This window comes from Morchella importuna (assembly GCF_003444635.1).
Source record: "Morchella importuna strain M04M26 chromosome Unknown Morimp01GS001, whole genome shotgun sequence".
In the NCBI taxonomy this organism is placed as follows: domain Eukaryota; kingdom Fungi; phylum Ascomycota; class Pezizomycetes; order Pezizales; family Morchellaceae; genus Morchella; species Morchella importuna.
Window position 1 is genome coordinate 2,683,394 of NW_025763398.1, and position 27,724 is coordinate 2,711,117.

Here is a 27,724-nt window from a genome sequence, read left to right on the forward strand (position 1 = left end):
ACGATCGACAGAGATAATAATAGCTTTACAATTCACTCCCATAGGTTGGAAAAATCAAACTTTAGTACGGAAGACTCCCCGTTATATATTTGCCAAGCATTCCTTCGTCTAGACAGCTAATGAAGTATCATCGATCTTACTTTGCCTTACTCAACACTCTTTTTTCGTCAAAACAAGGCCCCTGACTCTCCTAACTGGGTTGGGATAACCGCAAAAAAAGACCAATGTATTTTTCACGCAGAGACAACACAAGCTTGCAGAAAGCCTAGGCCTACAAACAAAGTTCATGGTGGACGAATTCAGCCTCCACATTTCTCAGCTGAGCGAATGAAATTACCTGTTTAGGGATTACCTGGGTAGGTATTTGTTGAGAGAAAAGTATTTTCTCTGGGTAAACCTGATACCAACGTCCTTCAAATCCAGCAAGTGCTTATCATGCTATGTTAAGAGGCGTTATGGACTGACATGACAATATGTGTGTGAGAAGTCATCGGCATTTTCCAGGCACGAGGAACGTCAGGATTTGCTGCCGACCCGTAGGCTGACTTTTAGCCCTCTCCAAAGTACAACAATTCTGATCGTACGTCCCCAATGTCATGCCGTGTATGGTGCGAGAGGCCTTGGGGGGCGACCTTGTCACCCCTGTTCACACCAGTTCAGTATTGTAGCCCTTACAGCCATAAAGTCGAGTTAAAGGTGAGGCTCCTCAATGTTTGCTTCCCGGAGCCAATGAAGGAAATGACTGAAGTGGTGTGTACAGGGTTGACGGGGTCGCCCTCTACTCCCTCTTGCGTAAGCGGCCGAATTGGGATGTTTATCATGCAGTTTGTCATTAGCGATTGGCTTGATTTCTCCAAGACTTTCTCCAAGACTTTCCCGCCCGCTCACTTTTTAGCCCATGGGGCAACACACTACTTCTGTCGTTTAACCTGCATGTGGGACAACGAAGGTATGTACTCTGAGACTGGTTGGGTTCTTAGAACGAGTGCCCGTCATTGTATTTGCTTTTCCGAATGTGCTTTTGTCTGCCAGTGGCTGGATTTTACCGACGCAGAAGGGAGTCCTATTTTATAAACAGATACCTACCTATATTATACTTTAGTCCCAGTTGTGCTCGCTAGAGACATGAATTTGTCACTGACGCGATGGTAGATGAATACATATGTACCTATGAGTGATACGCTATGACAGCTATCTTTCCTGCTGGCAATCAGATACCTAATTGGGATTTGATCTTCCTATGAAGGAACACCAACAAACCTCCACTTGAAGAGAATCATTTCTTCTACGAGAAATTCTCTTGGCATTATCTCCTATCTAGGCCAGGCGGTACACACACAAAACGGATGCCTGCTTTCGAACGACTAAATAGCCAGACCCAAGATCTTGTTTCCGAGATATGAAATTCCAGAGACCAGAGTTAGTTGGTGCGACGTTTATGCAAAGCTCAGGGGCCAGATAAACGGTTAGAGTAATACTCGCGCGTTAACTAAGTCGTAATGTCGTTGCTACCAAGAATTCTCAAGACTTAATTAATTCGTGAGTACATACATATTTACGTCCCTACTTTACAAACCTGCAAATATCATATCAGGGGCTGCTTCATGTGGCATGTATTTCAAGGAACTTGAGACTCTTGGTATTATAGCTATAATTACATGTACTTCCGCAGCGCTTAATAAGTAAAGTTACTCCCTTTAAATATCTTCAAGATGTAAAAAAAGAAGGAACCAGAATATTTATCTTATCTGAGCTGTATATTTATAATCCAGCACTTCAACCTTTGGTTTAGGGCACATTCTATATGGTGAATGATGAGGGGAATGTTCTGGCACCATAAGACATGAGAGATGTAAGTGCAGAGCGGAATGCTGACATGTCGACAGTGGGGGAGAAAAAAAGAAATCTTTACTTATAGTTGTGCACTTTATCGATCGGGGCAACCATTTCAAGAAGTCTGTCAATGTAGAAATTTAAACGAACCAAACAGAGCAAGAAAGTGCCTTACATTCCCGTAACATTTCTATTCGCCCAAAAAAACATGGCGTTCCCTGACACACCTATCATGATCATGATTCTTGCATCGTGCAGTTCCACTAAGACGGGATACACCATATCCGCAGGGAGCTCATTCCAAAATGAACATTATGATTTGAAGATGAGAAACCTTCAATCAACTCTAGATGCCCTAAACCAATCGAGTGGGTATATGTTGCGGCTCTTCGGGATTTCCCGATAAAAGAGGTCTTGGGACGGGAACAATGTTTATGCGGACCGCGTCATAGATAGGCACTCGTTATGACGACAACACCACGCATGCGCACGGAACAGAGATTCCGAACTGTGGATTTCTAATAAATGGAATGAATGGGTAGAACCCGTTGCGGTAATCAAGCTCTGACGTCAAATCAGTTTGAGAAGTTTATAACGGTTGTTTGGTCTTCAGGGCACCGAGAACTGAAAACACTCAATTCAAGCCAAAGATGCCCGACTGTAATTTCATACGCTTGACCGTCGCCGTATTACCCTACCCTTATGGAAAGAAGGGTTCAGACTCCTTAGCAGCCAGATTTGCTACAGCGACCCCGGAGAACAACTTCGAGATCGACGAGAACCAGCCGTATGGTGAAGTAAGTGCTACTGTTGGCTCCTTCTTTAGTATGGGGATGGTCGCGAAATTATGTTCATGATCAGAGATCTGGAGGGTTATTCATTTGCCTATATACAAATCACCGCTCGTCTGGTGCTCCTCTCTCGGCCTGTATCTCATCGATAAATTACAATAAAAATGAAATACATGGCATAGGAAACCGCTAATATTGAATAAACTTGTTCTAGATATGGATGGGAGATCATCCCAATGGTCCGTCCCGTGCCGTCAAAGACAACAAGCCTCTTGCAGACATAATCGCCTCTAATCCAGAAGAATATCTGACCTCCGCCGTCTATGAAAAATTCAACAAAGACCCCCACCTTCCATTCCTATTCAAGATTCTCTCGTTCCGGAAAGCACTTCCTCTACAAGCCCATCCCGATAAAGGTCTCGCCCAGAAGTTAATGAAACAGGAGAAGCAAGAAAAGGGCAAGAACGAGAAATTCGTCGATCCTAACCATAAGCCTGAGGTTTCGGTTACTGTCTCGGATCTTTTCCAAGGATTTGTCGGGTTCAGACCTGTTAGCGAAATCAAACTTTTTCTTCAAGAGGTACCCGAGCTACGGGCCGCACTGGCAAACGAAGATGCCGTCAACGAATTCCTGAAAACTGGTGAAGGAGAAGAAGAGAAGATGAAAGGGCTGTTGAAGACATTGTTCTGGAGTCTTTTCAAGAGAGATAAAGAGACTATTTCGAAGCTCTGTCAAGCTATTCTAGGCAGAATGCATCTTTTAGGAGAAGATGCTCTGGGAACTCTCGGGAGAAGCCAGAATCTGGGCCCGGTTGTGAAGAAGATGCTCCTGGATTATCCCGAAGATGTTGGAATGTTTGCAGCAATATTCTTCACGAATTTTGTCCGACTGAAGAAGGGAGAGGGAATTGCCATTCCGGCGGATTGTATTCATGCCTATTTGGAGGGCGATGTTATTGAGTGCATGGCGTGGTCTGATAATATGGTACGAATAGGGACTTGAACATTAAAGGAATGAACTAATTAAATTCTCAATAGATTGCCTGCGGCTTTGGAGAGAATGATGACCCTAAGATATTCACAAACATGCTTCTCTACGAAGCCTCTGCTTCAAAGAAGCTCGAGCTCAAACATCAAACATGGAGTAAATCAACGACCGGTAAAACAGAACTGTACGAAGTTCCTATGCCTGAATTTGATCTACTCAATATCAAGTTGGAGGAAGACGGCGAAAAAGAGGTGATAAATGAGGGAATCGCAGGACCTAGCGTGTTTCTCTGTTTTGACGGTGAAGTTAGTTTGCAGGGCATTGATGGAGATAACAAAGAAGAGATTCTGGGGGCTGGACAAGCAGTATTTATCAAACCGAACTCTGGCTTCAGTATTAAGGCTGCTGGCAAAAGGGCAGAGATGTGGGCAGCATTTGTGGAGGCTTAGGCCCTCTTGAGATATATCAATACCGATTAGTTTTTGTTGTCTCATTATCTCTTAGCGACTACATAGTAATAGATGCGCGAATCTTGCCCCAGCTTAAATGATAGTTATGTGCATGTATGTACCCGGGTTGCGAGACTAACGAAAACCGTTCATTTTTCACGCAAAATCGCCTAAAAATGTAGTTGACTCGAACTCCCGGTGTTAGAACTGTGTCTATATATTATAATTCCACCTGATGTCCGGCAGGTATAAAACCGGGAATGGACGAAGGGTCCGCCCAGTTTAATAAGTAATAGTACCCTATGGTACAGTTTGAAAAAGATAACTTATCAAAGAAAATGGGATATCGTTTTCCCATACTGTGGTATCCTCTGCTGAAGGATGTTTTATCCGTGAAAAAGCTCAAACTTGACCATATCACTCAGAAAAGATATCTGCTAGTGCGGAAGGGGGACGGCACACCTGTGTGACAGCATCAGCGCACCTGTGTGACAGCAGCACTACCTCTACTACATGTACCCAGGGGTGCCGGAAAGTGATGCAACGTTTGACCTAGCAACGCCGAAAGGTACTTAGAACTTCAACTTTTAACACAACACAATGCTTGAGAAGGATAGATATTTTAGTCATACGCATGATGAATGAGTCTCTAGAATAGAGTCTGCAATTTTTCAAGTCACTGATTTGGGGGTTTTAGCCTACAAAAGGACAACTTGTGACAAGAGACAGTAATAAAAGGAGAATCAACAGCCACCCACATCAACTCTTACTATAACTATGATCTCCAGCCTCTAAATTACCATAGATTCGCTCCACATTTTGTTAGCTACTTTGGTTGTTGAGAAATATGACCATTTGATCGTTGCATCACTTTCCGGCACCCCCGGGTACATGTAGTATACGTACCTGCGTGACTGCACTAGTGCTAGTACATGTAGGCACCTGCGTGATAGGCGGTAGGTAGGCTGAAAACCTCTAAGTCCCGAACACCTATCACTAGGCTTCGTCCCCAACCCGTCTACTTCCATGCTTCCAGGGCTTTATCTGTAGCAAGCTTCATCACCATCACCATAACTACCACTCTCGATGTATCATGTCATATGGAGGCAGGTATGGGCGTGGTATAGGTCACACATGCCCGCTTTCGCCAGACTCATGTGCATGTTATTCTTTGAATAAATGTATTTCCTAACTGTTACAAGCCCATCAAAAAAGGAGATGGTCTGAAGATGCTGTTGGTGGGATTGGGTGCTGCTTCATGGGTTTAGGGGTAATTCGGTGGGGAGGAGAAACCTCACGATGAAATTCAATATCATGATCTGACTTTATCCTGCTAGAGAGGATATATAATTTAGAAAATAAATAGCATTGAGCTAGACCACTTTGAGCCTGAAATGTCACCCACATGGCATACGATATCCTGATATGGCTGTACCTTATCTTTTGCATCCCAAGGAGGAAATCCTGATCCCTGTTTATCCTCCCCACGGGTGGTAACATATCCCGTTTACACCACAAGCATTGTACCGTAGGGAGTAAAAAACCGATGTATAATCCGAGTGATAATACATGACCCAATTGCCATGATGAGCTTTATGAGTCGAGGCTTATATGCTTTTCACCATTTACTTTATAGATAATAAGTTCATTTTTATATCGATATAACTTACAGAGAACGGTTATAGGAGCTTTATATATATATATTATATCATTGGAGCCGAGGGGAGAATTCCGAAAAACGTACATAACTACATTAACACGTACTTGTAGTAGTAGCTATAGGCTCTTTACAGTCTGGGGGATTATAACACTGTACAAGTTCTTTGATCTGTAACCATATATCGATGGCAATAACTTCAATTCTCTTTGCAACGTGGCCTAGTTCGGAGAAATGAGAATAATATCGTTAAGTAATTATTTCTGTTACGGTAGATGTTGATTTCTATGGTTAAGGTATTATTGCTATCGTTACAGGAAAGTAAAGGCCTCTTATATAATTAGGAGTGAAAGAATGTGGGTTGCGAGTCGATCTAAGCATGAAGAGTGATAAAGCCGTTGCGAATTCGGTCTCCTAGTCTGTACTATAAGTAAATTTATTGGAGAAAATCCTCTTTAAACATTTGGCTGCCCGTATTTTTTAATAAAAAAAGAATTTTGATTCAAATTCAGAAAGATGCATATATATATGCTGCTATTGCAATTGATTAGTTGACGTATGTTAGTGATTTGGGAGTATTACTCACAGCGGAAAGTCTTTAACTGGAAAGCAATAGTGGGCCTAGAAAGTCTCTTCGCCGCGTACTGCTCGCTGGATTGAAACGCCTTTCAGCGCCAAGGCGTCTTAGACGGGACGCTGTCACCTTCTCTCACGGGGGTCTCGAAATGTCTTGATATCGCTCCGTTGACAGCCTTGGCATAGTGAGAACCACACTGTCATGAATTAGGTCCTCATAGTATCTGCAGTATTCCAGAGGGACGTCGTGTGGGCTATCATTGCTACGAGACCAACTCTTAGTGCTTAAAGGTCAATAGCTATCATAGGGATGTTACGCGAGGTTTCCATACTAATTAGTAAGTCCGTAGCATAGTTATGAATTGAAGAGATCTCCGAATCCGGCCCCGTTACGCCTTCATGTCTAACTCTTTTGCCGCCTACCTACTCACTCTCCGTTGGAAGTTGTCGGACTAATGGCTTGCCAACCTGTAAATTCAAAAGACCTCAGAATGATTAAAATCCATGTGTGTAGGTACGAGTGATTAAGTGTTGTAAATAGAGCAAACCATGTTGTCTCGTGCGCAGCCAAAAACCACTTGGCGCCAAAGCTCATACCTCACGCAGCTTCGGTGCACACCCGACTATTGACGGCTGCAAGGTGAACTCCAAGGCCAGTGGGGGGGCCACTTTGCTGCATTCCTGCCGCAATTCACTTTTGAGGGTATGTAGGAAGCAATGAAGCTAAATGCATATACCTACGGCGCTGTACCTATATGATAGAGTCGGCAGTTTCCCTCATGTTCCCTTCTCTCTAATCGTCGTTGAGTAAGACGGCTGGTTGGCTAGCTGGTGCAATTAGTGAGTAATTATGGCTAAAGCAATATGTTTACTCTAGTTGAATATGGCACCGTTGAGGGGTTTTCCCGACCTCGTTTCTGTGCGGGAACGGGATCATGAAGATCATGGTGGGATTGCATCGTGCAAAATGAAGCTGAAGTTAAGCGCCAAACGCAAGGAATTGCGGGGTTATTTGTGACGTGTTTACTTGTGGATAAGCTTTTATTGGTCACGGAATCTTATCTCAACCTCTGCGAGTACCTGCCTGGTCGTTCTGTCTCGTAAAGCGGGGCAGCTGTGTAACTATTCGCTTTCTCCCACGGGAGGTGCTCACGGCAGCAATGTAGTTTACACTTTAATCGGGGCGCTTCTAGTGGCCGTATCGATAGTTATCGATAAGTCAAAATTCTGCGCGTTTCGTTTATGACCGCGGTTTTGGAAATTTCTGTTGATCTTCACGTAATCCCTTCTGTTCACTGAGTGAACCTATTGAAATTTCAATCGACACTATTATTTCTTCTATTGATTAGTCGTGATATGCAGCTCTCCACGTGTCTACGGCCTTAGACACCACTAATTTACATAACTTCATGGTCCTGCGGTGCTGTAGTTTTCTACAGCGTCAAATTGATATCGTTTCATGTGATCTAGATCATACGCCTTGGCACATAGCACTGTATTAGCTGATAGCTGGTGAGGGCTAGAGTTTCAGGGGAAGAGCTTCACTTTATCCCAGCACTTCTCAAAGAAACCGAGTTCAAAACAGGGTTGGAAGTGCCAGCAATCTGAAATGGTGATTTCATGCATAGTGGGGTTAATAGCGGGGTCAAGCTACTCCCAAGTAATATTACTGGACAGTGCCTTTCCTTACAGCCATATCGTTTTCAGAAGAGAAGAAGTTAATGAAGCAAACCTATCGGAACGATTTGAAGTATCTGCAGTCTGTGTTGACATACAGTAGTATTACATGTTAGAGGCCTAAGCTTCATGCACCAGCTCCTCTACTCTAGAACCGGACATTGTCAATCACGGATAAATCTCTAGTTGTAAAGGTGTTGTGAGAACATATGCGCAGTGTCTAGTTGGGTTTGCTACCCCGACTTTCAAAATATAAGTCTGCCGTGAACGCCGACTCCACCAGGTAGAAAGTCAATTCTTCACTGATTAAACCTGCCCTACATTTTTCTCCGTACAAGACAATAGAAGAAATAGCCAAAAATGTCTACCGTCGACGAAACCGAGACCCCACAAGTCGTCACTGACGCCCCAACAACGCCAATGTCCAAGGTCGAGCAACAATTAGCTGCTGTATCCCTACAAAATACAGGCAGTGAGATGACTCCAGAGCAGTGTAAAGAGAGACTTCAGGACCAAGTCAAGACCAAGAAACTTGAGGCGTTCTACCCCGAAATTCCGAATGAGCTCGCCGAAAAGGCTGCTAAGATGGTCAACGAGCTGCGGGCTAAGGGATGTTCGAGGGAAATGGCAAATCAGTTTGCTATCATGACACTTTATGACCTTGCCATTCTTATTGGTTTGTATCCCCCCAAAGCCGACCAAGTGGGCGCCAAGTTTCTGATTATTATGATAGATGACTCCGACTCTATGAAGTACGAGGAGAATGGTGAGCGCATTAAGACTGTGCAGAAGACCCTCGACAACATTGCGAACGTCTACGGTCTTGCAAGGGACCAAGGTATCATCACAGTCAGATTCTTGAACGCACCTCAAGGAAAGAAAAATGTCACCGTCAAGACTGTCAAATCCGTCCTCAAAAACCACAATTACGGGGGTGTTACCAGAATAGGTACCGAGTTGAAGAAGAAGATCCTTGATAGGTTCGTCACCAATGATATGGCAAAGCCTTTGCTTATTATGATTATCACTGATGGAGCGGTAAGGCCCCGGATTGTTTTGCAAACCTGTCTTGAGAGGGTTTCTACTGATGTGATTAACCGTTTGCCTCCTATAGCCCGAGGGTGAAGCCACCGGACTTCTGGAAACTGTCATTATCAACTGTATCTCAAACCTGTCAAAGGCGGGTGCCAAGGGGCCACAATCTGTCGCGTTCCAGTTCTCTCGTGTTGGAAACGATACTGGTGCCCAGAAACTGATTCAGGACCTTGATGACCATCCTTCGGTAGGACAATACATTGATTGCCTGCCAAGTACGTAACCCTTGCCTTAATATTTATAAAATCTACTATCACTAACAACTTGAATAGTGAACAACAGACTTGAGGACATCAAGGACAAAGAGAAGAAGTGGATTTTGTTGTCAAAACTTCTTCTTGGAGCCATTTCACCATACGTAAGTCACCCCGCTTATATGTATATGAATGTATACATTTAACTGACTTTATCTCGAATAGTGGGATTCAACTGAAGAAATTGAAAACACGAAACAAGATATCGAAGGAACGAGGGACGATGCGAGTGATGTGGAGGACGAGCCTGACAGCACGCCTCCCTCGGATCTTGAGGACGAGGAGGATGACGAGTAGTTATGCCTTTTCGACCTTCACCCAACTGCACTGGCTAGCTTGCAGTGGCAAGCTAACTATCTTTCTTTCTACGCATTTTTAACATCTTTCTTTAAGATTTTTGTATATATCATTTTGGTTCAATTCAATCATTCTTACAATTCATGCGCCGAAGAGAATATATTGCACCTACATAGATAAGTGTAGTGTTTGGGTGGGGTTTTAATTGCCAAGGGATGAACGAGTGATATGATATGTTTGCTTCTTATAGCGCAAGCGCGTCGTATGGTACTCACAACGGGCCTAGAATGTTGGACAGCTTCAAAATTTGCGCGAGCTGTAATGTTCGCGAATTACATTATTTATATATAGCTATCATAATCATAACTTCATCAAGGGTATAAAAAAAATTGTGTGTCGACTCGGGCTGAACTTAGCTGCCCAGTGTCTCTTTAGATCTAGATCGCACCATTCTGTCCACTTTTGCGATGCTGCTGTGGTCGCATCCTCTTCTTCATAAGTATTTTTAGGAGGTAGTTTCTCAGCTTCAATCGCAACATCATAAGCCTTTTCATAAAAGAGTCAGTGAGGCCGTTTTTGTGAGCGATGACTGCTAGAGTTGCAACTATGAAAACCGCAGCGATTGGTCCAGGCAATCTCAAGAACTTGGACTGTGTCCTGACTACGGTTTTGGCAGCATCTAATGTGACGTACTGTCTCCCAAACATACTAATCAATACTCTATTTCTCTATCTTGCAGATTATTAACTGTCTTGGAAACTTACCGAAGTAAAGAATCCCAACGGAAAAAATAACGTTGAAATAAGTGCAAGTGTTGACATAGTGGTGTTTTGTCGCGCGATCGCTGTCTGAGTTCCTCTTACTGCCAAGGATCCCGACAACTAAATAAAGTTATTAAACAATATCCCGCCTTTTGATGCAAGTTAGACCTGGAAGAAACCTACAGATTTTACATCCTTGCTCAAGGCATCAAGTGTCTTAGAAAATCTATATCGATCTTTGATAACAAAGCTTAGGCTTCGCTCGGCTGCACGGACTTGTTCTTTTTGATCCGACATAATTGGTATTTGCAAGTTGGCTCCCTGGGGCCGCCTACTTGCTAAACCAATGCTAAGGCGAAAGATTTCTCGTAGATCTTTGAGAATCTGTATCTGAGATTGAACCACGCTATTGATGGTACTGATTTGGATTGCAACTTTCTCGACTGCTCTGGCTAGGTCCTTGGAATTTTTAGTGAACTGTTTTGCTTCGAAATTTGCTCTATGGTAGCTAGAGACATCTTCTCTGTTTTCGTCATCACTCACATCCATATCTTTGTTAATAAGTGATTGATAACAGAATTCCTGTAAAATCTATGTATCAATGATCATATTTCAAAGAAAATCGTTGGAGAACTAACTAGCTCAGAAATCTTGGCTCGGTAGGTATCAAGGACTATGTTTTCTGAACGTTCTAGAGTATTCGATATTGTATGTACCAGTGCGTTAAACGCTCCAATTTTCTCCTGGTGTGGGTATAGTGGTGGCTGTGGGTATAAGTCTGAGAGTTGATCATCTGCAGACTTGAAGATTCCTATGGTATCTGTTTCCGTGTAAAAGGTTGTTAGAAGTTGACGCTCCCCCAGTGCAAAAAGTAGTAGTGGTAAGTACAAACAATTATCAATGACCATAAACCACGCCTGGTGAATAAGAACATCCTGATCGACATAACGCTCTTCCTTCAGATCATATTTAATTCTCTCCTGTCTTTTAGACTCTTTCTCGGCGCCTGGACTTAGAAATCTATATTCTGCCAAGCTCAGGCTCTCCCGCCGCCACGATTCTCGCCCCTTCACCGGACGGTACTCTGTCAGATACGAGGGCGCATTGCCCGGAGAAAGACTGGCTTCGCGTAAAAACTTCATTTTAGGAAGTTTTCCGAAATATGGCATAGCAGTAAGAAGTGTCAGATAATCATTATCACTTTCGTCGCTAGTTGCACGCAAGGAGATGCCTGTTTTAAAACCAGGAATTTGTTTGTTGAAACGCAAATTCCTTGACCTCAGGACAATTTGTGGGTCCACCTCAGTGAAGTTACAGCGGTTTGTGTGGCTCTGCATTGTTTCCAAGAACTCCTTTGAAAGCGGGAATTAGTTTTCCTTTTCCTTTCTGGGAGGCAATGGCTACGAATGGGACAACGTACTGTGGCATAAAAGCAAGCAGGAAACTCTCTATAATTTCGCGGTTCAACTTTGAGTTTCTGGCTCGTGTGGGGCTCCGGTCAAGGATAGGAGAACACTTACATGATCTTAAGTCCCGATAACTGTCGGATGTTAGGTGGAAAAAGCTCGTATTCCATTTGTGGGGGCGAGGTTTCTGAAACTTTCTCATATAGATACTGCAACGGGATGACCTCGTAACTGTCCCCCTTCGCTTTAGCAGCCTGAACCAGACACCTCCTTCTTAGCTCTTCTGATTGTTTCCTGTTGTTCCTCTCGATTTCCTCTCTCTTCGCCGTATTATCAGAGGAATAGTCGTCATCATCCTCTATGTCCTCAACGTCTTCAAGATCTATATCGTCTGCTTGTATAACGTTGAACTTGTAAAACATGACCTGGACCTCTCCATATCTACGGCCATGATTTTTTGGTCGCAAATAAGTATCCCGTATAAGGCATGCTGCCTCATCGATTACCACTGGGCGCTTGATTTCCTCTTCCTTTGTAATTGTGTACTTATCAGTCCTGTAATTAGGTGGCGATTCATCATATGGGTCTGAATGAGGGACGCCCTAAGTTAGCTTTTTGTGATCGCGTAATCTAGATGTTTGTTTACACTGACTCTGTAGGTCGAGGACTGGTCTTATATACTCATCCATGCTCTTGCGACCTTTTATTGCCCTTGCTATTGAACTCTCCATGGGCTCTCCTGATATCATCGATGAATTCATGGTTTCCGCTGTTGTTTTGGTTGTGTAAGAGTCTGCTGATGCTTCTGGTCGGTTCACATGAGTTTCGGTCAAGGTTACGGTTGCCATGGTATGGTTGGTTGAGCAGAAGAAAAGGTTTGGTGTTTAACCGACGTCAAGAAAACAGTTTATCAATCTGCAATTTCCCCATGCGCGGACGAGCCCATGAGATATATTCTGGGCCGCCAAGATATATCCTCACCCCCCTGCATGCATAATCCTCCACTCAATACACATGCGATCGGATAGCCATTGAGCGCGCGGTGTGCGTGCCGCTGATCCCCTACCAAAGAGCGTTTAGGTGGTCATTTTATTCCATGCTGGTTTGAGACAGATTCCTCGTGAAATGTTCTTACGTCTGCGCTGGCTACCCGGGAAGATACTATACTGGAGAACCCAGCAAGTTATTTTCTGCGGTGCTCACAGACTTTGGCATCATTGGAGTTTATTTCAGAACACGTCCCAGGCCCTGTAGCGACAACCAAGACACTCACGACATAGGTTATGGATCATGCTCTATCACCCCAAAGACTCTACATGTACATGTATGTACCTACTCTACATTCACCAAAGTAAAGCTAAATGTAGATCAGCTGTACTGACACAGCTGTACCAGGGTTTACTGTCCAAAGCAAGCCTAGGAGATTATTTTGGTGACCTCAATCGCAAAGCTTGTAAAACTTGTGTAGGTGTCGCAACCTATCTATACAGCTGTTTCTTTGGGGATTAAACACTTCTTGTTTCGTCCGCGAGTGTTCGCACTCCAACTTTCCTGTATACCGTGTCGGGAGATGTAAATTGAGATGTTTTGATGGTTTGAAGAGAATTGGACAACTCAGACAGAGTTGCTTACATTTTGATTCGCAGAATACCCATATATCAGCATCAGGTACCCGTCCGTACCTTCAGCGCAAAACAATTGGGCAATAAATGGGGAAAGTTGCCAGTTAATGTAGGTATCTGCTTGGATATAAATATAGCACTACCTGGGCATGTACAATTATCTGTAAGTACCTATTGAATGGGGGAGATGTTGACACATGCGCAGGCTGTCTTTAACTTGCTGATTGGTGATTAGACATTTTGTCGGGGCGCGGAGGGTCAGGCCCTAGCCTCTCATCACCTGGCCCGACTTGCAAAGAAAGGAGGCCACTACTCTACTTACAAGCTTTGAAGTAATCATCAAGAGATTTCCATAAAATTGGGATTATGTGCTTCTTAGCTGCTCACCAAATGTAGATATATATATATATATGTACCTACATGTTTACTCTCTAATAGTCAATACTGCGCGTACGCATATATGCCAATCTCGATATCCAGGGATCTAGGATCTTAAATACTATAATTTGAGCCTGGATGACAGTGGTAGATCGAAAAGTGTCTCGGGTCCTGTTATCCGGAGATGAAGTTGAAGAAGATAGTCGAGCTACCTTTGTTAAGAACTCGCACGCGTACGAGTAGCGTAGTATAGTAGTAAAGTAATTAAGAATATGCCTCCTATTCGGTACTCCAAACCAACTCCCGCAATAGGTACATGTATGACTATACTGCCCCTTTCAAAATTCTCAGATGTACTCAGTTTATCATGAGAAAACTTTGTTTTAGGTGTGACTTTTTTTTGATTCAGCTCTCGGGATATATATACGTGTCAACTGCATACGAATTAATTAAAGTGCGACTATTGCACACAAATCGTCACCAGGACTAGCCTCACGAAACGCCTCAAGAAACAAAGACACCTCCGTGTCTTAATTACCCTTGTCAGAACTGGTCTGGGTGTAAACCAGTAAGCGGTGTGTGTATTGACGGAAAGATATGTAGGTATACAAATTAAAAGTACGTACAATGTAGGTATTTGATTACCATCTGACCTGGGTGATAATCCATGACGAAAGTTTGAAACAATCCAGAAACACATGTGCAATATTTAAACATAAGCAATACGTAGCTTAATGCAAATATGAAATCCATGGAACCTTTGATCAAGTCTAACGAGTACGAGTTTCGTATTTTGAATGATTTGTATCCTCGCGTTCAAGGGATTTAATTTTACCTAGTGACTAAGTAGAGAGAGTGAATTCGAGATGTTGAAATTTGCGTTGCACGCAAATGAAAGTCATATCGTAATAACAAGACTACAACTTCTTAGGTCTTATAGTTTCTGATACAGGTTAGATGTATTGTAAAGAGTATGGATATAATATAGGAGTAACTTGCCATTTTCCGATCATCCGTGCGTTGTACGTGCACCCTACTGGCCGGTGAAGTACTGGGAGATAGGATGTCGGAATTCGCATCATCAGGACTCAGTGACCTCAGCAGCTTGTTCATAAGGTTTTGGGTATCAGTAAAAAGAGAAGTAAAAAAGCCCCACGCGGGGGTCGAACCCGCAACCTTGAGATTAAGAGTCTCACGCTCTACCGATTGAGCTAGCGAGGCTTATAACAAGATCCTTTAGGATTATTATATAAACTATTATTAATTATTAAGGCGGATTAGCTGCAGCTAAGACTTCGGAGGTACCTACCTGTGGCGGCATTGAAGTACATGTAGTACTTAGGTAGGAGTCCGGACAGAATCTCCGTACGCAAGATCGACTTTATTTCTGTACTGACTAGTGAGAACAGAAACTAATAATATTAATCTTACCCTCTTTGGGATTTCTCTCATAAGTACATGTATGTACATACTAGTACTAAGTGCTACCAAGCCTATGAGCGAATTACTGTCCTACACTACGAGTCTAAGCTGTTCGTTGATATCGCGGTGAAGTTGCGTCCCTGTCGACGATCACGCAAATATTACTGTTAGGTCCCCGTCAATTTAATTCCGTATCTGATAGCGTCGGTTGTCAGCTGCAGATGTGTAGAGTACCGCAAAAACTCACGAACTTTGCTAGCGGATCTGACCAAAAACTAACTTGTAGAGGAAATATCTGAAGCTGATCTCTGCCTTTCAGCCAATCATCAATGAAGAAATCCCTGCACGGAGATAATCAAGTTGGCGAGTTTCTGCGGTACTCTAGGATAAATTAAACAAAAGCAAGTTTCATTCTTCATGGGGACCGGGAGGGTGCACTCTATAAATACATATATACATGTATTTATATTGCGGGGCCACAGAGTGATCGGTGCAACATCAATTGTATATAGGTGACTACAAATACTCCGGCTGATAGGAAATACAGTATCCTCTCCTGATGTATAATGGCGTAAATACGAAAATCAGGGCCAGGGCAAAGCCATATTATTAAGTCTGCGGCTTCAAAAAAAAAAAAAGAAATGGGCATCTTCAGATTCAACCATAACTGTAAATTCTTTCGGGCCGTGGGACTTGGCATACATACAACTACTACATATACTTTTCGCGTTTTTTGGTATGACCTTAAAATTGCACTTAGCCTTATATCTCAAGATCCCAGTCAAAGGTCCTTTAAGATGATATCGCAGGGGACTAGGGTCTACGATATATATAACGCGCTCTTCATCGCCTTAACTTCGTCGATATCCCAAGTGACACTTGATCGAAATTTGGCAGTGATATCCCGGAAACGCTTTCACCCTAGCTAGCTGCGGCATCCTGGACCCCGTTCGTTTGTATATAGAACCAGCTATTCGCCCAGAGGAATAAATATCCCGACGCCGTTGCTGCAACTGTAGCTGGAGATATTCACTACGCTTTGATATAGGAACCTTTGAAGATACATACATAGGCAGGACAAATGTTAGGGGAAACGCGAAGAAAAACAGAACTCCTAAAGGAAACCGAAGATGCAACCGTGATCGATCAAGTGGTCGGAGCTGATGATCCCGAGAATAACGGGGAATATATGACTGAAAAGTAAGTTTTCTCTTTTTAAAATGGGTATATATACTAGCTTTTAGAAAGGGCAGTACTAGAATGAAGCTAAATAAATATTTCTTCCAAGAAACCCATGTAAAACAAGCTCTCTTGATCCTGAGGTAAAGCAATACAGATATGAGAACGGCCGAAGGTATCTATATAGACCACATGCACAGAAAAAGTGTATAAAAACAGGAGTTGATCATATGTGTTGGGGTGCTTTAGATATCATGCCTATAGCGAGGGACTGTACTGGGCTCCTAACGATGACAAGCAGAATGAGCAGCTCGATATATTGTGATTGATCTCATCTCTCTCCTCAACCGTGGTACTTTGGAAAACTCATTCGAACATACACATATATATATATCTAGTCATCATGTTTACACTCTCGTCCTTGATGGAGCTCTATACTTGGCACCTATCGGCGAGAATCTAGAACGCGTCCTTGATCTTGGAACTGGTACTGGGATCTGGGCGATCGACATTGCGGACAAGTTTCCGAATACGAGAGTCATTGGAAATGACCTTTCACCGATACAGCCTACATGGTAAATAAACCTCAAAAAAAAAAAAAAAAAAAATCACCAGCGACCAAACCTAAGAAACGTATGTGTACTAACTATGTTGAAAGGGTACCTTCAAATTGTTCCTTTGAAATCGATGATTTCACAAAGCCATGGGAACATATCTTGAATTCATTCAATTTCATTCACGGGCGAGCTCGACATGGGTCGGTTTTCAGTTGGACCTGTTTGTATAAAGAAGCATATGCTGCTCTTAAACCTGGTGGATGGTTCGAATCCGTTGAGACTACAATTGGGTTTTATATTGATGACGATGAGGGCCAACCTACTGCTATTGGTTCCACCACGTCTATATCACAGTGGTGTAGGCTAGGAATCGAAGCGTCAGAAAGAGCAGGAAGACCATTTGGTATTACAGATAAGTTAAAGGGATGGATGGAAGACGCTCTCTTTGTCAATATGGAGGAAAACATTTTCAAGGTCCCCATTGGTTCATGGCCAAAGGATCCCAAAATGAAGAATATCGGGAGATATAATTTACTTAATCTCAGAAGCTTTAGGTATGAGCCCCCCCTTTTTTGTAAAAAGAAAAAAGAAAAAAAGAAATAGAATCCCTAAAGACTACCAGCGATATTAGCTAATTTTATTTGATGAGGAAAGAGGGGTTTACTTTGTCGCTTTTCACGCGTTTCTTTGACGTGAGTATAATGCTGATGGGCCTAAATTGTTTTGTAGAGGGCTGAATTGACTAATGTATATCTGTGATAGTGGACCGCAGACGAGGTTTATGTTCTTCTTGCTGGTGTTCGCTCTGAGTTACGGTCTAAGGATAACAATTTTTACTTCAAAATGTTGTACCCAAACTAGAGTGTTCGAATTATTACTAACTCCATTTATGTATGCTAGGTACGTTGTTTACGGACAGCGGCCATTCGAATAGAAACTATAGGGGATAGATTAAAATGCTAAAGACCCAATATTGCCGGCCCTATAGCTAGTACTGAAATAATGAAGTGAAAACATCCATAAATTCCCACATCCCTTTCTAGAACCCGGAACGACCCTGAGTATTCGAAAAGATATCTATTATCATTCATTGAATCGCATACAAAGGCTCTGTTGTCTCTCCAATAAAGTGTTTTTTGGTCTTATTTAATGTTTATACTGTGTACTTGGGCGATGTTCTTGAAATCGACCGGTTCGCAAATTGGACATCCAGTCCCAGGTGGTGGTCCGGAGCAGCCCTTCATACATTCGCCAATAGTGTAAACACCGGAAAGCTCGAATGCCGTCAATTGTGATGGCAATGGTCCTTTTCTCCTAATTAGATTTTACGGTCTTTAGAAGACTGGGCTTAATAGTACACATTTGTGACTTACTTTGCTGACGTGCAGGTGGATTAGGATCAGGGTCTTCGAGAAACCAAGCAATATAGGAGTCCTTGGATGTAAGCACAACATCACCAGATGTGGAAGCTAGACATAGCTGAAAGTTAATCCTTTTTTTCATTTCAATATATAGACGAGTTTCTTTTGAATTTACCTTTTCTAAAACAAGATGGTACTTCCACTGTTTCGGGCGGGGTATCTCGAGGGTACTTCTGAGTTTGATTTAAATTCTTCAAGGCCTCTCGATTCTTTGGAAGCTTGAGTGTAATAAGTTTGGACAATTCTATAGATGGGTTTGGGTTAGTAATTTTCTATTTGATGTCAAGTGGTATGTATAAAGACTTACTCGGCGTGTAATCAAGGGTCCCATCATGATCGACGTCTATGTCGAGAGGAGGAATCTCTGTGTGCTCATCCAAAATATTGACATAAGCGGAAGGAGGTAAGATAACCATCTCCCCCAAACCCCCTACCACCGTCGTAGGATCGAATGTGTCATCTGGAGGGGGAGGATTTATTATAGTGGAAGAGTAGTTGTAGAGGGGGCTTGGAGTAATAATGACGGTCATGTATCTTCGACTCATAGCTGCTGGTTCAGGCGTAAGTTCTGAGCGAAGGTCGCACTGCACAGGTAAAACTTACTGCCTATCTGGCCTAGCGTAGGCAGTATTAGATGGGACCGGCGGAGATGCGCAAGGTAGCTAGAAGCCAGAGGCTTGGATTATTGATGAAGTGGCATGCATGTCCATATGCTTGGATTGTTGGTAAAGAGACATGCGTGTCGTCTACGAACCTCAGACCGACGTTGAGGACTTGAGTTGGGAGCGTTGGGGCCCCTAGCACTAGGCGAACCCTGAATTCTTGGATCACACGTTCTCACGCGGAAAAATTTATTGACTCTAGAACCCGTTACTTATTCCTTATAGGAAATACAAATGAATTTGAGGCAATCTCATAATTAAACCAGAAGTTAACCCTTACAAAAGATGCATTAGAGTCTTGTTAGAGTCAGTCCAGCGAAATATCATCGTTGAATTCAAGCACATGTATGTTAATACATGGCTTTATATGTGTATACATCCTACATGTATGTATATACGTATGTAGTTACATACATGTACTGTATATATAGTACGGCAGTCAAACCTCACGCCTTTATAAATCGATAAAACAATTTAAATCCTAGTACATATATATATACAGTAGCCAAATTCAAACCTTAGGGAGCCGAAGAGGGGAGAAACATGACTCCAATATACCATACTGCTCTGTTTTTGCAAATTGGTTTCTTGCATACTTCGGTATATGTATAATGTCTATATACCGACAAACGAGGTCGAGACGCCAGCTGATCGGGTGTCAGAAGATGCTCGGTTTATTCCGATAGAAAATGCGTTTTATCGAACAGTTTCTGAGTGTTTTGATGAGGTCTGGGATCACGGTTAGAAATATAGGAACTTTAGATTTCGCCCTGTCTCTAAACGAACGTCCTCTCCCGGGCTTTTTGAATGTACTTGTAGTCAGCCTATGTTTTCTTTAGAGATTTTAGGTTGATCTTCTACCTTGTTGACTGTCAAAGTGTTTTACTTTTTGCATTAATTTCAAACTTCTAGATATGTATATACATGTATATAGATAGATACATACTCGGGCGTTCAGTAAAAGGTCGTGAAAGCAACGGGGCGAACACAAAAGTTGAAGCAACACCATGAACTCACGAACCCATCTAAATGTAGCAATGACAACAAGAATCTTAATGAAATAGCAAATAGATACGTGATAAATTAACCTTGAAATAGATTTCCTCCCTTTTGTTGAAACATTGATTTAGTTGGACCGCGTCACGTCAACTTTGGTGTTCGCCCCGTTGCTTCCTTGTTTTCATGACCTTTTACTGAACGCCCGAGTATAACATCTCGTTTTATCGATCAGAGATAGAGATAACTAGTACATGTAGCAGAACTTAACATATTTCGAGACTCCAGGTCGATCATCTGGGGAGGCCGGGACCTTCCTGGGCTCTATCATGATTAGGATTCTGGGACATACCGAAGTTAGCATTTAGATTGCCGTTTGGACACAGCTAGAATGACCACGAGCAGTCACCCAATAGGTAAACCAGTCAGAAACTGCTTGTATCATATGACTTTACATGAATGTATCTAAAGTACTTGTTAGATATATCCAGACGTACACTAGTGATCTGAGTAAAAATTTGACACCCTATGATTAATTAGGAAAGGGATGGGATCTGGGGAGGCCCTCTAGCCTCTACGTACTCCCGACTGCCTGGAATACCTAGACCTTAGTAGATTTTTGGCGCCGTGAAGAACGAATCTGATCTATGAATTAAATATACAAACTGGGAGATCAGAAAACCAGCGGAAAATCATGAGATAGGGCATGTATATATTGAAACTCTCCGGCTCCGGTTTATAAACTGGCTCGTGCCCATAACTAATGTAATTATTTCATTAATTAGGGCCTAGGAAGATTTAGTATTTGCTCTTCTCTACTAGGTTGCTAATTCTTATACCTATTCCTATTCGGTATCGTAGGTATCATTTTTGATGGAATGTCAATAGTATAAAACTTTATACAAATTGGGATATAAGCCTCGCTAGCTCAATCGGTAGAGCGTGAGACTCTTAATCTCAAGGTTGCGGGTTCGACCCCCGCGTGGGGCTGTTCTTTTATCGCGTCTACGGACAACAATTTGTTTTGTCATGGAAATTTAGAGTACTTAGCACAACTAGTCCATCAAGGTTAATACGCCAGGTAGTGGCCAACGCCTTTATTTACGTGGTGTTATTACTAGCGCAGCATTCTTACGACAGCACTTTTCAAAGTCGCAGGACATCTTTAGGATTTGCGGCTCTTAATGCGGCTCTTTCTGCATGCACCGCGTGCGTCATAGTTAGCTCGGCGTATACCCGAGCTTTGACGTCATTAAAATGACCTCACTTCAATAATTCCATGGGTGCCTGATCTTTTAAAGACGCCCCACAGAGTTCAATTCGTTTAAAGGAGAACAGTAGCATCTTTCCCTTTTTTCTTTTCGGGGGGTATGGGGGCGGTAAAGCATATGCATGACGCATGTCTTCGCGAATTTAATTTGGAAGATGGTAGCGTGTGCCTGAGCTCAAGCTATTGAGAGGCCTTCTATCAATATCGATCCATATACAAGTATCACACCCCACAATCGATAAGAGTATACTACTTATTGGACCAAATTTCATGTCAAGTGGGTCAATTTTGCACCACCCATTGACGGTTCCAGTTAATCTCGATAATTTATATATGGTGAGCCACAAAAATCGCCACAAGTCCTGAAAATACGGGAATTATGGGTACCGTTACTCGGACATAGGTCCAGCCAATCTCTTGTATGCTTGTACCGTAGTATCCGAGGTCAGCATCTCAAAAGCCTGCTTGCAATTGACTGAAAGTATATATGAATTCCCATTTGGTTATTTGTAGGCGTCATCAACCCATGGAAAGCGTTCCCGAGTTTGTTGATAGTCTTTGCCATGGGATACATGTATCCTAGATATAAATGTGAGGGTGGTTTCGTTTTTTTGAAAACAAATCCATAACCTTCCTCATACATCTCCCCTCAACCATATTCTTCGATGCGTATCAGTACACTTTGTATTGCGGGCTACGGCTTCGTAGGAAGTCTCGTTACCGCCATTCCCCAGGGCACAGGAACCCAAGGAATTCAAGGGGAAACTCAGGGAACCCAAGCAACAGAGGTGATCCAAGAAACCCTAGGAGGAACTCCAGGCCCCTTGAGCACAGTAGGCGCCGGGCCTCTAAACTCGCAAATCCCACCACTTCCTCAGTATACGCAAGTAAGTGGTTCTCCAGTGGCTACTGGAGGAATTATTGCGACCCCGATGGCTGCTGGAGCATCCGGTGCCTCACCAGTATCCTCAGTCGACCCTCGAAGTGCTACTGGCACACCAGGAGTTATTCCTCCTGGAAATCCTCCAGAGCCACACAACCCTTATCTCAATACCGGAAACCTTACCCAACCTGAGCCTGCACCATATGTTCCTGCTGGAGGAATTAATACAAACGGCACTCCTCCTGTGTACCAGGCATTGTCAGATTTTGATTGGCAATCCATCAACTTGGCCCTCAACCAGGAGTGGATCGAACTAGATCTATTCCAGGAAGGACTACGTCGCTTCTCAGTAGCCGACTTTGAAGCTGCTGGATTAAATGCGGACGATAGATTTCTTATAGAGTTTATGGCTGAACAAGAGATTGGGCATGCCACCTTACTCTCGAATATCCTCGGCCCCCATGCGGCGAAAATGTGCACATACCAATATTCGTTCACCACCGTTAGGGAGTTTATTGATTTCTGCCAAAAACTAACCAGATGGGGAGAGAGCGGTGTGTACGGATTTATCGAGCATTTGGATTCCAGGGCGGCCGCACAAATGTTATTGTCGTCCATCACCACCGAGGCAAGACAGCAGATGATTTTCCGTCAGGTATATTCCCGTACCGTATTCAAGGTATATCTTACGTTGCACTAACCCCTTAAATAGTTCCAAGGCCTCTTCCCCATGCCTGTTTGGTTCGAAGTAGGCATCACCCAGTCCATGTCCTGGACCTTACTATCTCCCCATATTAAATATTGCCCCGCCGAGAACCCTCACCTCGTCTGGCAAAATTTCCCTACTCTTCACGTCACCAACAATCCCAATGGAACCGATCTCGCCTATGGCGCTGCAATTACTCATAACCGTACCAGCCTATCATATCCCGGTAGAGAAGTGACTTTCCGCTATGATGCACCAGGGCAAGTCACGGGCTATAACAATAGTTATATCACCAATACAACCGCTACAGGGCCTGCTAAGTTCGCCATGTGGACTAGTCAGCTTAACACAACATACACCCCGTTGTACGATTCCGGGTACGCAGGAGACGGAACTGTCAAGGCGGTCCAGCCGGATGGAACTCTATTCAGTAATCTGAACCCGACACTGAATGGGACGATCTTTGTTGCGTTGGTAGATGAGGATCTTTACGTCACTCCACATAACTACAGCTTAGTAAATTCTCATATTGTTGCCGGGCCGGCAATCTACCAGGCCGGTTAAAATTGTATGTACTGGGGGAAGAAAAGCGGGAAGTTGTGACGATAGTGTTAGTTGACAAGAATAAGAATATGTATGGGAGGAATGATATGAGAGAATTTAAGATCAGTTTCCGCCGGACTTCATTGATTTTCACGCCCCTAATTCGATAACAGTGATTTCAATTGAGAGCAATTTTGACGTTGTAGTTTTCCAGTTAACAGGCTGTTGACTGCCCTAAAATGACCTGCGCGATCTACTTCCTGAGAGAAAGAATAATCCCATTTGATAGTTTTTATCAATAGATCTGTAAACAGAAGCCTCAGTGTAGGCAAGTCAATTTGTCTCTTTGGTACGTTAATTTGGAGAAAGGCTTACCGTTCGAGGGGACCTGATGTGGTCTAAAGACTTGGCACTTGGCAAAACATGTCGAGTGATAAGCTGTGACGACTATCAACAAAGCCAAACATTTCCTCAAAATTTTAGTAACCCCCTCGCTAGCAGCCAGAGGAGCAACCAAAAAAAGAGAGAAGAGGTAGGGTACACGATCCTAGAGATATACCCCGTATGGCATATCCCATCAACAAGCCCGCAAGAGCAAATTGCCGGGATCGAGTACCCTAACATTAGCGGACTAAAGAGGGGGGAAATAAAGGCAAACAAAAGAAGATTAAAACTTACCTCTCTACGTAGAACATACCAGCTCCACCCCGATGACCGGTGCGGGTGTAGGGCAGGGCTTGCCTGTGTCGGAATATTTGGCCCGCGCACTCGGGAACCGACCCCTGCGGGGACCACACCCTTGCAATTGGCAGACTTTTAAGGTGGGTCCCCTTTATGCCGGACACCCTGCCTACACCGGAGCGTGCACCGGAGCTGTGTGGGAGCCACCCAAACCTCATTTCCTATAAAGGAGAGAAAGGAGAGGCGAACAAACTAGAGTTGTAGTTAGAACTAGGGCCTAGTAGAAGAAAGATCAAGAGAAGAATGAAATGAGGTAGAAATTTTTGTTACACATACAAGCGTCCCTGACGATAAGGGTGGGCTACCGTGGGTAGTAATCCCGAGACACGGGCTCGGCGTTGAGACACGAGCTCAATGTCAAGACACAGGCTCGACTTCGAGACACGAGCTCGATGGTTATAAGAAAAGCCGGGAACACAGGCCCAGAGAAAAAAACACCTAGATACAGTCAAAATGGGAGCCCGGTTAGAGAGGGAAGGTAAAGATCGAGATGGAAAGATTTAAGTGTTTCTTGTACGTACTTTTGAATTTGAGTTGAATAATATCCGATGACTAGTGTCATACGAGGGAGGATTTTGTTGTCTATGTTGTCGATGTTTGATAGCGTGATGTGATGGTGTGATGTGATGGTGTTGAGGGTGTTGAAGGTGTTGAAGGTGTTGGAGGTATTGGGGGTGTTGAAGGTTTGAAGACGTTGAAGGTGTTGGAAGTGTTGGAAGTGTTGGAGGTGGTAGGGCGAAATTGGAGGTATCGTTAGCTCCTTGGGCTGAGCCCAGAAGGTGGGAAGTTTGCGCACAGAGGAGCGTAGCCCATTCTATACAACCGCAACGACGCGCATTGACGATGTCACCTAACTAATCAAAGTTTAGGTTTTATACCCATGCAACTAGACACTCTGATATTATTCAAGTATTCAAATAAGTACCTCAAGTAAATATTAATCAATAAAATTGGGCGAGTGATATTCTATGAGTCTTAATTCCCACACTGTTACCCCAGTTTATCTAGATTTGTCCGCGTGCGCCCCTCGGAAGATTTCCACTCAATGCTGAATGGATAGTAAGAAAAATTAGCGCCCCACATAGGTACGTAGATAAAATATTAATCAGATCTCGCCGGAGGGCTGGTATGTCTAGATAAGGCGACCTCTCTGCGATGTGAGAAAATGTCAGGGTATACATACATGTAGTTTATTTTATATTAAATTTCCTTTCAAAAAGTTGGAGAAGGGAGAAATTAGATATTTGTGTCATGTAGTTTAGATCGATTTTTGAAATCCCAGTTCCTGTCGTATTTGAATACGAAGTAGCACATACCGTAACGTCTTTTGTCGAGTGTTAGTTCGTGACTTCGTTTCATGCATTCACGCATTAGGGGCAAACCGCTCGATACACGCGTTTCATATCTTGAAGATGCTTGGCAATAGTTTTCTGTTAGTATACCTGTATTGTGCAGAGCAGTAAAAAGCTGGGGATATGAGCTTACATGTAGGAACGTGACTAGCCCTTGCGTTACGTATACGTGGGTACATGTAGCTACATGTACGTAGACAATTGCAATCAACCGGTTATTCTTCTTCGCTACCAAAGATTGAGTGATGATCATCAATCTTATCCCAAATCCATCTATGTATTTAAACATTCTTAGGCAGGTGCATGTAATTAGTGCAGACTTTAGCCGGTCCGAGCTCTTCTGGAACCAATCAATTTATAAATTCATGTAACCAGATGGGGGTTCTAGCTAGATTCCTGTGATTAAGTACGTAGAGCTAGAGCCCGGGTTACCAGTCCCTATATATACAGATGCTTTTTGTCGATCGATCATATATATATCCGAATGTCAGGTACATACCAGAAAACTGGTTTCGAATTTTCGGGGCCGCTCCTTTATGAAGGCACTCTCTTGAGTTTGTTCGTGGTCGAAAGACCCAGCTTGATGATCATTTTACCCTACTTTTGTATATCATTAATCAGCACAGGACATATTGCGCTGTGGCCTGCGGTGTGAATTAAATTTCCCCGGACAAACAAAAGACAGAACAGGTGTACATTGGTATAGCCACACTGCGAGAAATCTATATGCGCTAGAACACCACTCAGAGTACATGTGGTTTTGGCTCGGTGTTTCTGTTCTGTCTTACCTTTATTCCATTCCATCAAACTCACATTGCATGTAGTGCGCATATAATATGTGTATATGTTGCAGTTAAATCTATTGCATTAGTACCCGAGTGCTAATACAAGGAGTAGGTGGCTACATGTACTTGTGTTGTTCTCTATAGACTCTTCCTCTTTCTAATAAAGCCAGGCTATGTCTTCAATCTTCGTCTCGCCTTGGTCATAAAGTCAGGTGGCAGGAGTCAGACAATTCTTCTATCGCTCGAACACCAACAGCCTCACATCATAAAGAAGTGGCTTCTACAAGCACAAGGCCAGGGGCGGCTTGAAGGCTGTAGTTTTACAAATGGGGGAGAGTAGTGTAGTTCCAGGCGCGTAAATACTTATACGTCCATCAAAAATTACGATATTCTGCGTTTAACACTGGATCCCCATCTTTTCTACATTGGAAACGAGGATAAATCTACATGTCTATGTAAAAAGATGGTAAGAGGGAGGAAACTCATGTATATATAGGTTTACTGCCGGATTCCTCATAAGTTCTAGAAACAAAGCCCGTATCAAAACTAGGCAAAATTTTGTTTTAGCTATAACCAATTCTTATATGTCAGTTGACAACGCGGTGCCGAGCTCCAAGGTGGATGGATATGAGGTAGCTACATGTTCGTACTGAAAGAGAACAGGAAGAATAGGGTCAGGAGGAACGGGATCGCAGAGGGTCTCTCATGAAGGACCACACGCATGATCCTTGTAACCCCCGCAAGTTCTGTAAGGGCATAACTACCATTATTACCATAAGAGTGACCCACAAAGAACTGCCCTCCTTCCCTAGCCCTTACCGTTGACAGGGACAAGGATTAGCGTATCGGCTAAATCTCACTGTTCTCACACCAGGTTTCTCTCTAACATCAAGTGGATATTGCTGCGCGACAGAACCCCGCAAAAAATAAAGTAAATGATGGGGGGGACACAATATTTACCCGGAATACTAGCTTAGGATATGGATGAGATAAAGACAGTGTGCTCCGTTTTCCGGTAGGCGAATTCATGAAGCAGTTGAGATCTTGAGTGTTTGGAATCTAATAGTCCACTGACTCATGGGAGACCTAGGAGGAGGAGCACATACAGCTCGATCACTATAACCAATTACAGCTAAAATAGAAACCATTGAAAGGCCTCTCAGATTACACCTACCAGGTATCTCTAGCTAGTATTAAAGAATGCTCATTATTCTTACCTTCAGTGGAATAAAATACATCGGTATCACCGAACCCTCCATGAGGTATCGCTTGACGAATACCGAACAGAAGCCTGTGCGAAGAACTTTATCCTAAATGCATCTTAGAAGCTGCCCTGGGGTTTCTCGGTAAATTGAATATTACAGCGGATCATCTCCTTATCCGACGCCTTTTCCCCAGATCTCTTCTCCCCCCGCATTATTAT

General features: G+C 43.2%; 8 protein-coding genes across 8 annotated transcripts; 5 read left to right on the forward strand and 3 right to left on the reverse strand.

Annotated features, from left to right (window-relative positions):
* Positions 1-2,483: 2,483 nt before the first annotated feature.
* LAJ45_00682 (uncharacterized protein) lies at positions 2,484-4,061 on the forward strand (the record flags this gene model as incomplete). Its single annotated transcript, XM_046110283.1, has 3 exons — positions 2,484-2,630; positions 2,839-3,609; positions 3,663-4,061. The coding sequence occupies 3 exons, from the start codon at positions 2,484-2,486 to the stop codon at positions 4,059-4,061; spliced, it is 1,317 nt and encodes a 438-aa protein (XP_045976976.1).
* Positions 4,062-6,226: 2,165 nt separating this feature from the next.
* LAJ45_00683 (uncharacterized protein) lies at positions 6,227-6,845 on the reverse strand (the record flags this gene model as incomplete). Its single annotated transcript, XM_046110284.1, has 5 exons — positions 6,227-6,252; positions 6,305-6,369; positions 6,432-6,557; positions 6,722-6,762; positions 6,843-6,845. 5 exons carry the CDS (start codon positions 6,843-6,845, stop codon positions 6,227-6,229), a joined length of 261 nt encoding a protein of 86 aa, XP_045976977.1.
* A 1,486-nt stretch (positions 6,846-8,331) lies between these two features.
* On the forward strand, positions 8,332-9,617 carry LAJ45_00684 (uncharacterized protein; the record flags this gene model as incomplete). The annotated part of the gene is made up of 5 exons (XM_046110285.1): positions 8,332-8,647; positions 8,705-9,009; positions 9,086-9,281; positions 9,339-9,424; positions 9,486-9,617. 5 exons carry the CDS (start codon positions 8,332-8,334, stop codon positions 9,615-9,617), a joined length of 1,035 nt encoding a protein of 344 aa, XP_045976978.1.
* A 437-nt stretch (positions 9,618-10,054) lies between these two features.
* LAJ45_00685 (uncharacterized protein) lies at positions 10,055-12,632 on the reverse strand (the record flags this gene model as incomplete). Its single annotated transcript, XM_046110286.1, has 10 exons — positions 10,055-10,309; positions 10,382-10,498; positions 10,562-10,837; positions 10,922-10,960; positions 11,017-11,198; positions 11,271-11,730; positions 11,799-11,826; positions 11,899-11,918; positions 11,979-12,370; positions 12,437-12,632. 10 exons carry the CDS (start codon positions 12,630-12,632, stop codon positions 10,055-10,057), a joined length of 1,965 nt encoding a protein of 654 aa, XP_045976979.1.
* Positions 12,633-13,074: 442 nt separating this feature from the next.
* On the forward strand, positions 13,075-13,737 carry LAJ45_00686 (uncharacterized protein; the record flags this gene model as incomplete). Its single annotated transcript, XM_046110287.1, has 5 exons — positions 13,075-13,108; positions 13,180-13,187; positions 13,235-13,248; positions 13,431-13,569; positions 13,642-13,737. The coding sequence occupies 5 exons, from the start codon at positions 13,075-13,077 to the stop codon at positions 13,735-13,737; spliced, it is 291 nt and encodes a 96-aa protein (XP_045976980.1).
* A 2,550-nt stretch (positions 13,738-16,287) lies between these two features.
* On the forward strand, positions 16,288-17,876 carry LAJ45_00687 (uncharacterized protein; the record flags this gene model as incomplete). Its single annotated transcript, XM_046110288.1, has 9 exons — positions 16,288-16,406; positions 16,495-16,560; positions 16,635-16,706; positions 16,784-16,960; positions 17,044-17,426; positions 17,488-17,496; positions 17,597-17,634; positions 17,705-17,787; positions 17,843-17,876. The coding sequence occupies 9 exons, from the start codon at positions 16,288-16,290 to the stop codon at positions 17,874-17,876; spliced, it is 981 nt and encodes a 326-aa protein (XP_045976981.1).
* A 208-nt stretch (positions 17,877-18,084) lies between these two features.
* LAJ45_00688 (uncharacterized protein) lies at positions 18,085-18,908 on the reverse strand (the record flags this gene model as incomplete). Its single annotated transcript, XM_046110289.1, has 4 exons — positions 18,085-18,248; positions 18,316-18,411; positions 18,479-18,607; positions 18,671-18,908. The coding sequence occupies 4 exons, from the start codon at positions 18,906-18,908 to the stop codon at positions 18,085-18,087; spliced, it is 627 nt and encodes a 208-aa protein (XP_045976982.1).
* Positions 18,909-21,956: 3,048 nt separating this feature from the next.
* Positions 21,957-23,444, forward strand: LAJ45_00689 (uncharacterized protein; the record flags this gene model as incomplete). Its single annotated transcript, XM_046110290.1, has 2 exons — positions 21,957-22,829; positions 22,887-23,444. 2 exons carry the CDS (start codon positions 21,957-21,959, stop codon positions 23,442-23,444), a joined length of 1,431 nt encoding a protein of 476 aa, XP_045976983.1.
* Between the last annotated feature and the right edge of the window lie 4,280 nt (positions 23,445-27,724).